The following is a 13,123-nucleotide window of genomic DNA, read 5'->3' as shown; positions in this document are numbered from 1 at the left end:
GGTGCACATAGGTCCTCTGTAATTGTGCTGCTGTGGGAGATATTTGCCTGCCTTAGACTGCCTCTTAGATTCTAATTTATTGTATTTATTTTAAAAATGTTTATGTCACCTTTCAAAACAAAGCTTCCTTAGGGAGGCTTACAACTTCTGAAAATTGCAATAAAAATTGCACTAAAATTAAACTGAAACTTTGGTCAAAATACATAATTCCCAGATACTAAAATAAATTTTAAAAAATTGCAGGACAAAGGCCTCAAAAACAAAGAAAGTAAGATGACCATATATAGTTTCATCACACTCGGGCTGTTTAATAAAATTGGTTTGAGCTTGGTAAATATGTTCAAAGATCCTACTTCTACTATAAGGTTGCTTACTAGCCCATTTGCTCATATAACATTATGTTGGCCAGTTGAGACCTAGTGAAGGGGAAAAAAACTGAAATGTGTATAAATGTTAAGCTTGGAGGCAACTTAGGACGGTATCCCTTTAAGGCCCAAATTTACAACTAAGCCCCCCACCCCAAGTGTCTGTTAAGGAGGCTATAAATGACTTTTACTTCTGTTCTCACTGTTGGACTTGTTCTTCCTGCCTCTCCGAGCTTTTGGCACAAATGGTGAAGACAATGGTGTTGAGGAGGAAGATGAAGCAACCTCTTCAACTTCCATGCTGTTTTCGTCCTTCCCCTTGTTCTCCGCTCTCTCAGATTCTTCATCACTGCCATAGCTGCCATTTTCTGAGCATCCATTGAGCTTCTGGCCAAATGCCAAGTTGTCTCCATTTTCTAAAGAGAGTTCTTTATGGAGCAGGGCTTTGACTTTGGCCAGGTATAGTTCCTGTGACAGAAGGGAAAGACTAGCAGGTTGAACATATTTATAGATGAGAGGGAGAGGACTCAAATAGACCAAAGATGTCAGGATTTCACTTGTGGTTCCATGAGATGCTGCCTCCTAGCTTACCAGGATCATCTAATAAGTCTACTGTTACACCTCTTGAATTATGAATACTCATAGTTCCACTTTAAAAAAAGAAACAGGGACATCCATTTCTCTGACTCATGGAAACAGCTAGTTTATCAAGAACTAACAAATGTATTGGTTATGAGCAGGTTCTCACTATGCCAATAACATGAATGTTCACACCTTTCTCTGTCCCATGTAGAACATTGTGTGTATGAAGATTGTAAAAGACATATCTTATTTTGTTATTCCATTTTCTAAATAGGCTGAGCTGGGATAATTACAACTTTTTATTAGTAAATTACAAGTTAGCCTGTTTTTACAGTTCTATTATTTAAGTAGTGTACATTGTTTAGAAAATATCTGAAATATGCATGGAATCCTCATTAATGATTTATTGATTCAATTAGAGAATGATTTAAATTCCTGAGTGAAAAGACAAATTTAAATCTCCCCTAGCATAAATCTGGAATTTTAAAATTTACCTGTAGTGGGAAATTATATATTGGTATTTTATTTTATTTTTTATTTTAAAAAATGATCTAGCAATATTCCTTGCTCTTTGATCAATGGAAGAAGGTAAAAGAAGATTCAAATTCCAGGAACAAAAATTAAAATTGTTTGAAACAATAATTGTACAAGCAATAGAGAATGCACTCGTAATGAAGTCCTCAGCAAAGAAAACACTTTACTGGATTTAAATTTCAGAATGCCGTGTTTGGAAATTCCTCCAACTAAAAGAGCAGCAAGAGATGCTCAGTAGTAAACTGGGGGGGGTGTTTCCCCATTCAGTTTAAGAAGTCCAACAAAAAGTTCCTAGATTTGCAGCAACAACAGTAAATTATGATACTCAAAAAGAATCTCCCTTAACACTGAGACTTTGGAGGTTCTGAATTCTCAGATCGTGTTTCTATAACAGGGCCAATTATACACGGATCAGTAGCATTGCTTTGTATTTTGATTTCCAGATTCTGAAGACATATACATAAATTTGCAGCAATTCTTAGGTCATGTCTTTCTTCCTATAGATTACTGGTATATATGAGAGATTTTCAGACACAATTAAATCACAAAGCAAAAGAAGATGGTACCATTGTTTTCTCTAGCAGTGTAACTTAATCAGATGTGCAGTTAAGGTATGCAACAAAAACTTGCAGGAACAAAAAGGAATGAATTTAGACTTGCAGCAAATGATGCATCCACTAATTCTGACATTTCTGTTTGCAATTCTGCACATTAAACTGTAAGGCAGGCAAAGCAAACAATACTTGAATACAATGGGATGGATCTATTTATCGTGATTACACACCTCAGAAAGTTCCTCTCTACGTAACTTGGTCTCCAAATCCTTCAGTTGATTCTGAACATCTACTTGTAAGAAGCCATGTATCAAACTCAGTTTTTCCTTAACACATTCCTAAAGCAAGAGAGGGAAAAAGAATAGGTGAGTACTACAGCTGGCAACCCAGGCCTGCAGAAGCTCCCCAAGCAATAGATGCAGAAGAATATTCGCATGATTCTCCATGGGAAGGCTGCAGTGAGTGGGTGAAGGGAGAAGTTTGTGACTTACTCTTTCACCAAGACCATCTTCATCGCTCTCCAGATCTTTCAGCCTGTTTTTAAATCAAAACACAAAGACATCATAAATCAGGTTTTCTGTTTTGCCCTCTTGGGTTCTGAAGAGTCAGCTGAAATTTCACCACTGAAATGAAAGCCAGGTTAGGGGATCAACAATAGATTTAGATTTACACAATCCCTTTGATCTTCTGCGATTACTTTAATCACAGAATGAATCACAGTAGGATATAGCTCCTACTGGAACAGACAAATTCAAAAATGACTCACTGACAAAGCTTTCATATTGTGCCAAGCCAAGATTGAACTATGGTTTGTTGAACATGCCACAGTTGGCTTGATAGACATAAAAACACGAATCCATAAATAGCCAAACCTCAGTCTGGCTTAGCACAAATATGTGAACCAAGCTATTGTGGGCAATCAAAGGAGATCCTTCAATGAGTGGAAGATCTCACCATTCCATCTGTGCATTTTTTTCCCACAGTGGAAATGACAGCAAGCTTGAGGCATCCTCTGGATCTCTGTTAGAATCCAAGAAATAAAGGATCACATAAAGAATAACCTTTAGGACTGCAACACATTTGCCATGTTGTGCTTAAGATGGGGGGCAGCCTCTAAAGGAAATGAGGTCTGAGGTCATTAGCACTAAGATCAGTGGAAATATCTGACAGTCAAAAACAGTATTTGTATTACACCTTAATCCCTACTTTATGAACTTAAATATATTTTGATTGTGTATCTTGCTAAAGCAATTCAGATGGTACCTCAGGTGAGGAAAGAACTCTCACACTTTTAGAAGATAAACTACTTCAAGTACTTACATTGAAGATAATAAAAACCAGTGACTGAGAATTGAGTCCCCATACATCAATAGGTCTAGTGTTACATAAAGCATGGCTTGGCAACCGCCTCTCAGGCATAAGCTAAGGATAAAATGCCCTGATTTAAGATAGGTGACCCACTTTTCATTCTAGAGAAACAAGGGATCCACATATTTCTCTTCCTCATTTAATACCAACTTGAAAAAAGCAGTACAATCCATTTGTGTCTTAAAATCAGGCTAAATCACTTCTTGCACTGAGATTTTAAATGCTGGCTGATCAACCTGACATCCAAGAAAGCCTGACACCAACAGGCTTTGATAACACTGTTCCTCTGACATTGCAATCTACCAGGTTTTAATAGGCACACCTTGCACTCATATGTTCAGCTTCTTTTATCCAGCACCTGCAAATCCCTTGGGTAAGGGCAAAGGAAAACACCTGTACAAGGAAGTAATAGGTCTTCTCTTGGTCAGGCTGACTGGAAAAACCACTTATGCTTCCCTTGTCCTAGTATGGGTAAAGCAGTTTGACTGGCAGTAACCACTAATGTAATAAGAGAAAATAACTTTGTTCACCCAAGGCCAGAAAAGGCAAAAAGAAGGGAAGTCTAGCTTGATTTAAACCACCTTTCCTCAACTTGATGATCTTGAGATCTTTTGGGCTACAAATCCCACCATGCCCAGCTTCCTTGAGCAGTCAAAATGCTTGATGGGAGCCGCAGTCCAATTTAACTTGAGGCCTCTAAACTGGAGGAAGCTAATTTAACATTCCAATGGGAGGAATCAAAGTTAAAGGAGGGGAAAAAGTTACATCAATAAATAAATATCTAAAAAAATGAGATGGTGTGAAAGTTCCATTCCTAGAGGAAATATCCAATTCGTCTCTTTATTAATATGAACTTAGAAGATGCTTCCAACTGGCAAGAGTAATTCCACAACCAAGAATACTTCTCTTAATTTCTATGCAGAGTAGGTAGAGAGTGAGCCCAAAGCCAAATCTTGTACTTCAGATAGAAAACTACAGCTGCAAAGACAGAGGTAGAGGTTATAAGCACAGGTAATGATTCCCTACTCTGGAAGGAGAAAATTGGCTCAGTTCCTAAAGGCAAGAAAGGACAAAAGACAAAAACACACACAAGCACACAATCTATTCATAAGGGACACCGAAAAATATGCCTTAGGGCTTCAATCTTTGTTACAGGAAATATTACATTTGTGTAATTATCTGCTTTTCTCTGATCCCTTCTTTCTTGTAGTACCAGCTAAAACAGCCATTTTATGAGGTTACTAACACAGTAAAACAAGACACGCTGACAGCCTAGCTTTCTACCTGCTTTCACCTAGAACCTGTATCTTGGACTGGAAGTGTAAGAAACAGGACAGGAGATCTGGGTATCATGGGGGAAAAATATTTTTTCTTGTGGCTCAAAGGACTCTTTGTACTGCTGACTTCACAGCTCAGAGTGAGCTCACTGCCCCAGAGACAGTGGCATGCAGACAGGCCAAAAGAAATCACAGGTAGATTCTGGGCCAAAGATTTCCTATCTTCTTTCAAAACAAATAAAAAATTGGATACCTTCTAGTAAAGGTAGACAGCTATCAAAGAATAGATTAATATTTTCTACTGGACCACATCATTCAACTGAATTTACAGCCATACACAGAGACTGGTGCCCATGAGACAACAGTGTTAAGACCCTCTTTGGATTACATGTCATTTACTCCCATGTGCAAAGACAGTTAGAAACATGACCAAAATGTAAACAGCAGTACCAGAGACCAAAGTAATTCTATCACTGCCTTTGGAGGCATAACAAGGAATTGCACTGAATCTCCACTGCAAACGAAGTGCCATTATCAACAACGACAAGCCAACTCCTTCCAATTACTCCAGGACCCAGGCCAAGGCAAAAAGCCCCACTGGCTGACCCTCTAGTTCCTGGTCACTTACAACCTCCCATGACGCTAAGGCATCACAGATGGTTTTCCTTTCTCACCCAGCATAAAAGTGTGATATCATTTCCCACATATTTTTTGGGCTACCCCATACTAAAAGTGGCTAGTATTACCACTTGCAGGAACACATATTCTCTGAGTACTAGTTTATATTCTGATTATATAACTTAGCAAGCTACAGGACTATACTGCTCTTTTACAGAGAAGATCTCTTTCTTCAAACACTGGCTTATTTCAGTGTCCACCCTCCTGATGGGGAAAAATCTCTCTGGAGACTCCAGTTAAGTTTTCAGGTTGCAATTTTCAAGTTTGACATTATCCAACAGAATTGATAGAGACTAGGTAGCTCAAGCAAGGATGTCAACTGTTATTCTTACAGAGTTTTAAGCATACTATTCATCACCATTTAAAGTGGGTCATATTTACTCTGAAACAAAAATGTTTACCTTTTGACTTTTCATTCACATTCTTCATAATGCTGCTTGGCCTTTCTTTGTAAAAACATCCCCATTTCCACCTCATGTCTAATGAAAATATTTTAGTTTCATGCATTTGACAGTTGGGCCATAGTCATAAAAGTTTCCACTACTACTACTACTAGTACTGCTGCAAAAAAAAAAAAAGCTAGCCTTTAAAATGGCACCAATTATTTTGTTTTTTCTGCAAATGACCAAAGAACTGTCTACCTTTCTCCTCCCATCCTTAACCCACCATGGCTAAACTTGCCACAAAGACAGTTGGTTTATGTTCTTGATCACCCGAACAAGCAGACAATCACTCCGATACAAGCTCTCCTTTATTGTTGTAGTTTGAATATATGATGTGTTTAGGGTTAGTCAGAAGAACTTAAAAAAAAAATCATTAGGACAAACCTTGAGCTCTTGACCTACCATCCCTCGCTCCACTATTAAAATAAGCTCTTTAAATAATCAGAACTGAGCACTCATTTCCATTCTGCAAAACCAATATGCCACACTGCAAACAACTACTGCAGCAATTGTATAAAAAAAAAGAATAAATTTTAATCTCTTTCTACCCTTTCTGCTCCCCCATCTTTGCAAAAAAATATTTTAAAAATGAGAGCAACCTATTGGACTACTGGCCTGTCCCAGTAACCAAAAAACTTCAGCTTTACATTGCTTCTTGGTTAATCATGCAATTCGTAAATTTCCTGCCAAAGCAAAATAGCTGTAGTTTCACTTTAAAGCATTTAGGCAAAGCTGTTCAAAATTTTATTCTGTGATTGTATTTCTCTGCAGAGAAATCATTGCTCCGCACTGTCTATACAAGACAGGGCAAGGGGGCACTCCAAGATGCGACAACAATTTGAAGGATGTTGCTGATACATAGTTCTTCTCTTACAACTACAAACCATGTCAAAACACAAGGATGACAATTCCGTAATAGAAGTTGGAAGAAGCCAAAGAGATTGTACTCTCAGACACAAATGCTGACTTGGAGGGGGTTTCATTAGCAACCTTGCCAAGAATGGTATATTTACATACAACCAACATGAAAATGGGGGCAAGAGAATAAATAGAGTTGAGAAAAATCCCTGTGCTGGAGTTCTGAGCTGTTTGAGGGACAGGTGAGCAAGTTCCTGCCCATTGCTGACTCCAGGCAACAGCAACATAGACTCTCTCAGAAGGAAGGAGATACGTAAATAGATGTACCATGTGGTACAAGCTAGTGTGACAGGCCTTGCAACTGCTCACAGTGGGGAAGGCTTACATATAGCATCCTTAAAGGTAGAAGGCTAGCTTGCAGGCAATTTAATGAGAAGCTGAAAAAGAGAAAGAGAGAAGGAACACTTTCCTTCATCTAGACTCTCCATGGTTACACAAAAGCCAGCTCATTCCCAATAAGCACCCCTTTTTGGGTTCCATTTTGCAGTCAGGCCTGAAGGACCACCTAAACTGGATTTGAGAGCTGGAACACAGAGATTTGGCAGACACTGGACTAAAGAAGCAGGAAAGAGCAATGTTTGTCTCCAAATTTATTTTCCTGCTGAGGAAGAAAAGGGAAAGATAGTTGTATATGTATCCTGTTTTCTAACAACCTTAAGGGGGCTTATAGAACCTGAAACATAAAGCTGAGGGGCAGTAAAGATCCATCATTTTCCCATAGTACAAAGAAACTGACAGATGTCCGCAGCAACCCTGTTGGAGTGAGGAGGCTGAGCTGGGGCAAAGAGAGATAAGAGTGCCTAACGTGCTTCCGTGGTGGAGGATAGCTATCCATTCCAGTGAAAGCAAGGAAGCAAAAGAACTCAGACAAAGACAATTTGTTTTGAGCCAACGTAATAACCACGTGCACAGCTCTGATTATTTGGAGTACTTGTCAGATAAATCTACCCAGGGAAAGAGGCCCACAAAAAACCCACCTCCCTCAGGAACAGCCAGGTTCCATTGAAATGCAGCGCGCTGCTGGAGGTGCCAGAGAGCAGAAAGCCACCACCCCATCCTGCAAGCTCGTGGTTGCCAACAAACCCAACCCATGACGGCCCCCCCCCCTTATTTTTATGCAGAAGTCAGGGCATGTTAACCAATGCTTCCTGAACCGCGTGTGTGCGCCTGCGTTAATCCTTGCCCTAAACACAAACAAATGTTCCCGCCAAGATGCGCTTTCAACTGGAAAAGAAATTCGTTTTCACTTCCTGTCCCACATGGCAAGGGGTGGCATAAGGAGAGAAAAGGATGGCCAGAGGAAAGATGAGGCCCAAATCCTTGAGAGATACAGAGTGGCTAATTTCTGATGCTCTGCGCTCCTCATATCCCTGGACTCCCACCCCCACTCAGAAAGAAGGCTGGCACCTTTGAATGTTTTTTTTAAGCAAAGACTTACAATCCCCTCACTTCTTATTCCTTGCTTTTTTTTTTTTTTTTAAATAGTTTGGCTGGAGAGAGACAATTCTATTAAAGAGGTCCCAAGCCTGAAGGCCCTAAAACTTAATAACATAATTATCTTACTGATTTTAGGAACTCCCCCAAATTGAATACTCTAAGTTTTGTCACTTGACAGCTATGGGGGGGAGGGGGGACCATGGGAAGAAAATAGCGCAGAGGTCAAACAATCCTATCAACTAGAAACAAAAGAGACCCCCCACTCCTTCGCCCAAGCAAATATCTTCTCCCTTCAAAAAAAAAAAAAGGCAGATTACATAAAGAATTTCAAGGGCCTTGCACTCCTGGTCACTATCCCTGTCCCCAAAGTGGGGAAACTCACCAATTAAGGATATACCCTTTCTTCCCAACTAGGGAGCCGCAGAAATGCTTTCCCCTAGTAAAGCCCCCCTCCCCCCAAATAGGGCACCCAAGTGACTCAGAGACCCATTGCAGGCTATTAAAGCGGGGGGGGGGGAGAGAACCAGCACCTTCCTTTCCTTATCTCCATACAGTTCCGGGCTCCCTTGTCGCACTTCCCCCTTCGGGAACTTTTTTGTTCCTGCGTAACCCAACGGCCGCTCGACACGTCTGGGGAGGCGGAAGAGCGAAACCGGGAGTCCGGGATTGTCAGTTTGGAAAACAGAGAGGTTCCCCATCAAACAGGAGGAGGATAGGACGCGCGAGGGGTCCCTCTCCCCTTGCCCCGAAATGCAAGGGGGGCGACTATGGGGAATACGAAGGGGACCCCCCCAGGAGAAGAGGGGTGCCCAAGACCAGCCCCAGCCACCGCAGAAGCTATGCGCACGGGGGGAGGTCAATGTGCCCTCGGGACAGGACGGGGGAGCGAATAACCTTCGGCCGGGGTTCCGCTGGCCGAGCCCCCCCGGCGCCGAGCACTCACCGCCTGCGCAGCTCCTCCGGGGTCAGTGGAGCGGCCTGGGCGGGCATCGGGACCGGCAGGACAGCAGGCAGGGACCCGACGGGAGCCGATTTGGCGCGCACCGGGGAGGGAGGGGGCGGAGCGGCTTCGGGACAGACCATCCGGCGGGAGGGGAGGGGAGGGAGGGGAGGGGAGGGAGGAAAGGGCGGAACTTATCAAGTCGCCATTCAGGGAGAGGGAGAAACCAAACGGCGCGCGGGAGGGAGAAGTGGACGGACCAGCAGAGAGCGCGGGAGGGAGCTGCGCTGTGCGAAGTCGGAGCTCGTTATTTTCGGCTTTCTGGTTTCCAAAGCTCGGCGCTGCTGGGAAACTCGAGCTGCAGGGCGCGAGAGAACAACGTTTCGGCTTTTTCCTGATGTCAGTCTCAAAGCATCGAGGATAGACTGCCCCTGCCCATAGAAGCTCGTTACAGATAGTAGCGTAGGAATTGTGCTGGATCAAGTGGAGGTCAGTTCCGTCCAGCATTCCGTTTCTAGGGACGACCAGCCCGCGATGCTTCTCCTGCTTCCCGTTCTCCCCTGGGAAATACAAATAAAGAAGGCAATAATCTTCCCGTACAGCTTGTTCCCACACCATCTGAATATTCAAAACCATGGTGCCATTCCGATCGTTGACTGCGGCTCTTTTTACCACTGCAGGCTAATATGCTTGCCAGGTGAACAGAGCTGCCTTGGGCTCAGTGATCCATATTGTGGTAATATTCGTATTGGTCCCTTAATATATCTGGGCTGCATTTGACATTGTCTCAGCGTTGAAAGGGGCCATTAGGCCACTGAGTCCAACCCCCTGCTCAGTTCAGGAATCCAAACTCAAGCATGCCCAAATGGCTGTCTAGCCTCGGCTTGAACACCTCCAGTGAAAGGGAGCTGACCACTTCACTGGATAATCAGTTTCACTGTCAAACTACTTTTAGCTTGAGGAAGTTTAAGGCAATCTTACCTTCCTGTAGCTTAAATCCCTTATTTTGAGTCTTGTATTCTGGGATGATATGGAACAGATATGATGGACCTTCTGTGGAACATCCTTTCAGGTACTTGAAGAGTGCTATCGTATCCCCCCCCAGTTTTCTTTTCTCCAGGCTGAAGATGCTTGATTCTTTCCATCTCTCTTCACAGCCTTTGGTTTCTAGGCCCTTGATCATTCCTGTTGTCCCTCTCTGAACATGTTCCACTTAGTACGGTGGAACAGAATCCTTAGTATGGTGCCCAGAAGAAGACAAAATACTTAATAACAATAATAATTTATTAAATTTATATGCTGCCCAACTCCCAGTGACTCAGGGTGGTTTACAGTTGTTAAAAACATTTAAAAACAAAGAACAATAGCAAAACACCAGAACAGCAGAAAACAAAAGAACAGACATGGCAGAAAAAGAAAACCAGGAGGGGAACAAGGAAAAGGAAGAAAGGAGTGCTAGTCATCCTCACTAAAGACCTGAGTGAACAGCCACATCTTCAGGACCCTTCAAAATATCAATAGGGTGAGGCCATTCAGATGTCTGGAGGAACCTCATTCCAAAGGGCAGGAGCTGCTACAGAGGAGGCACACTTTTGGGGTCCCAGTAGAAGTCATTGTTTAATTGATGGAACCCGGAGTGCACCAACCCTGCCAGATCGAACCGGCCAGGCGGATATTATAGGAGACAGGTAGTCCCTCAGGTAACCAGGCCCTATGCCATGTAGGGCTTTATAGGAAGCGACCTTAAGGTTAAGTCTGGTCAACACAGATTAAAATGAACTGTTATTTCCTATTATTTAGAAACTATATGTTTTGCATTTGACTTGTATCACATGACTAGGGACTCACATTCAGTTTGTAATTAACTACTATTCCAAGATCTTCATTAACTTTTACAGTATTCTGTTATTCTCAGCCTTTTTTCTAGCCTATCAAGGTAGTTTTGAATTTCATTTTTCTCTTATTAAGGCATCTGCAAATTTGATAAGCGTCCTCACTCATTACTAAAAACGTTGAAGAGTACAAATCCCAAGACTGAATGTGTGGCACTCTACTTGATTCCTCAGGAACCACTGATGATTTTTGAATAGTGTTTTTATGCCAGCTTTCCAGCCACTTAATTGTCACTTAATCAGAATGACATGGGAAACTTTGTCAAATGGTTTGTTGAAATCAAAATGTATTATATTTATAACATTCCCACAATCTACCAAGGAAGTATTCAATTAAAAAAAATAAAAGGTTAATCTGACATGACTTGTTCTAGACAATTCCATGCTGATTTCTGGTAATTACCATGTTGTTTTAAACTGCTTACAGATTGTTTCCTTTATGATAAGCTCTAAAATCTTCCTTGATATCATTTAGACTGACTGATGTGTAGTTCCCCAAATCTTTCTTTCCTCTTTTTTCAAAGATAGGGATAATATTTACCTTCTTCTAGTCATCTGGCCCTTTCTAAAAAGGTATATATAAAGATTCAGTCAGATTGTCAGCAAGTTCCTTCAACACTCTAGGAAGCAATTCATCTTGCCCTGGCGATAAAAACCCATTCAAAGTATTCTCTGATCATTAGTCAGCCCTTCGGATTCCAGGAATGCTCTTAATTGCTCTAGGGTAGATTAAAAGAACCTTGAAAACCTGTCAGTTTCTCTCTACCAAACAAATCAAGGTGGGGTAATATTGAGTTTTTTCCTCATATTTTCCTCTGGATTGAGTAATCTTTTCTTAAAGTTCCCCCTTAACAGTTTTTTCATTCCTTCCCAAGGCCAAGAGCACATTCTTTCACAGCATGTTTCAATCAGTCTCAAGCCTCAACCTCACTCTTTCATTCCTGATGAAACACATACTTTCTTCTCAAAGAGGACTGAATCTAAATAGAAATTGTACATGTCTGCTTTTTCTTTGTTACCTATTTGCATGTTGTGGTCTTCATTGAGCAGCTGATCCACTGATTCTTTTCTTCCTTTTATTTTAAACATATCTGAAGAACACATTTTCATTGTTCTTAGCATCCTTTGCCAACCTCAGGTCATTCTTAGCCTTCACTTTTCTGGCACTCTTTTCCAATTTCCAAATTGTAGGGATTTAGGTTACTTGTATATCTTCTTCCTTGATGGTTGGTCCCTCTTTTCCATCTTCTGTATGTTTCCTTTTCATTCTCAGATCTTCACTAAAGTAAACTGAAGAGATCCTCACTAAGATCACTAAGCTTCATTACATATAAGCTTCACATGAACCAACATAACTTTGGTCCAATCAGCAGCAAAGTGCAGAACATGAACTGGATGTATGTTGTAGTACCAGAAATATACTGTATTTCATATACAGGTCCCATTTACCTGGTTGCTCAGAAATTTAAGCTAGATCTTTCTGCCTGTCAGTATCAATCAATCTGTCAGATGTCTGATCATGGCCCATTATGATTTTGAGAATCCAACATTAAGTGGGAACAAAGTGGTGGTGCCAGTAGAGCCCAGTTTCTCATTTAAAGTCTTTTCCACAATGAATTAAATGTGATCTCAAGGGAACTGACCTAACAGGATGAGTTCATTGTTTAAGGCAGTAATTACATAAATCCACATTTGTGTCTCTACTTTGCATAATCCCACCAAGGCAAAGGGAGGCATTTGACCCACCTTGGGCCACCAGAGGTACCACCTCCCCTCCTATTTTGTTTGGAGTGCTTCATTAGAGATAGAGGTCCAAGATGTGTCCTGAATAACAGTTGGGGGAAGACCTTATGCTTTCAAAATTTAAAAGCTGCTGGGGAAAAATGCCCAACATGGGCTTAATAAAATTTAGGAAAGACAAACTCTTTTGACAGAGTGTAATATATATTCCTGGTGAGCCCACTTTTTACCAAATGTAGGTAGTATTATCCCCAGTTAGTTGATAATGCTTATAGAAGCTATGCAGATACACCTTCCTCTTCTTCTTATATACTTTCCTTCTAGAGAGTTTTGTGGTTTTTTTTTCAGCTTCTGACAGCCAGGGCAAGATAGCTCCAAAGGTAAATGCTCTGTAC

General features: G+C 41.4%; 1 protein-coding gene across 3 annotated transcripts in view; it reads right to left on the bottom strand.

Moving 5' to 3' along the window:
• The window catches only part of DNMT1 (DNA methyltransferase 1), a 42,414-nt gene extending 33,170 nt beyond the window's left edge, over positions 1-9,244 (bottom strand). For 2 of the 3 annotated variants that reach the window (XM_007427909.3, XM_007427911.3), the window contains exons 1-4: positions 9,100-9,244; positions 2,527-2,569; positions 2,266-2,373; positions 557-833 (exon numbers count right to left, since the gene is read on the bottom strand). In XM_007427909.3, the coding sequence (XP_007427971.2) occupies positions 557-833; positions 2,266-2,373; positions 2,527-2,569; positions 9,100-9,239 (568 nt within the window). In that variant the 5' untranslated portion in view covers positions 9,240-9,244. The remainder of the gene's footprint in view (positions 1-556; positions 834-2,265; positions 2,374-2,526; positions 2,570-9,099) is intronic. The other variant, XM_007427910.3, reaches the window with a different exon arrangement.
• Between the last annotated feature and the right edge of the window lie 3,879 nt (positions 9,245-13,123).

The sequence above is a fragment of the Python bivittatus genome, unplaced genomic scaffold (assembly GCF_059951505.1).
Source record: "Python bivittatus isolate LINGU-HERP-01145 unplaced genomic scaffold, Pbiv_v1 ctg000220_np1212, whole genome shotgun sequence".
NCBI lineage: Eukaryota > Metazoa > Chordata > Lepidosauria > Squamata > Pythonidae > Python > Python bivittatus.
The sequence above is the reverse complement of the archived record's forward strand: the minus strand, read 5'-3'. Positions and strand labels throughout refer to the sequence as shown.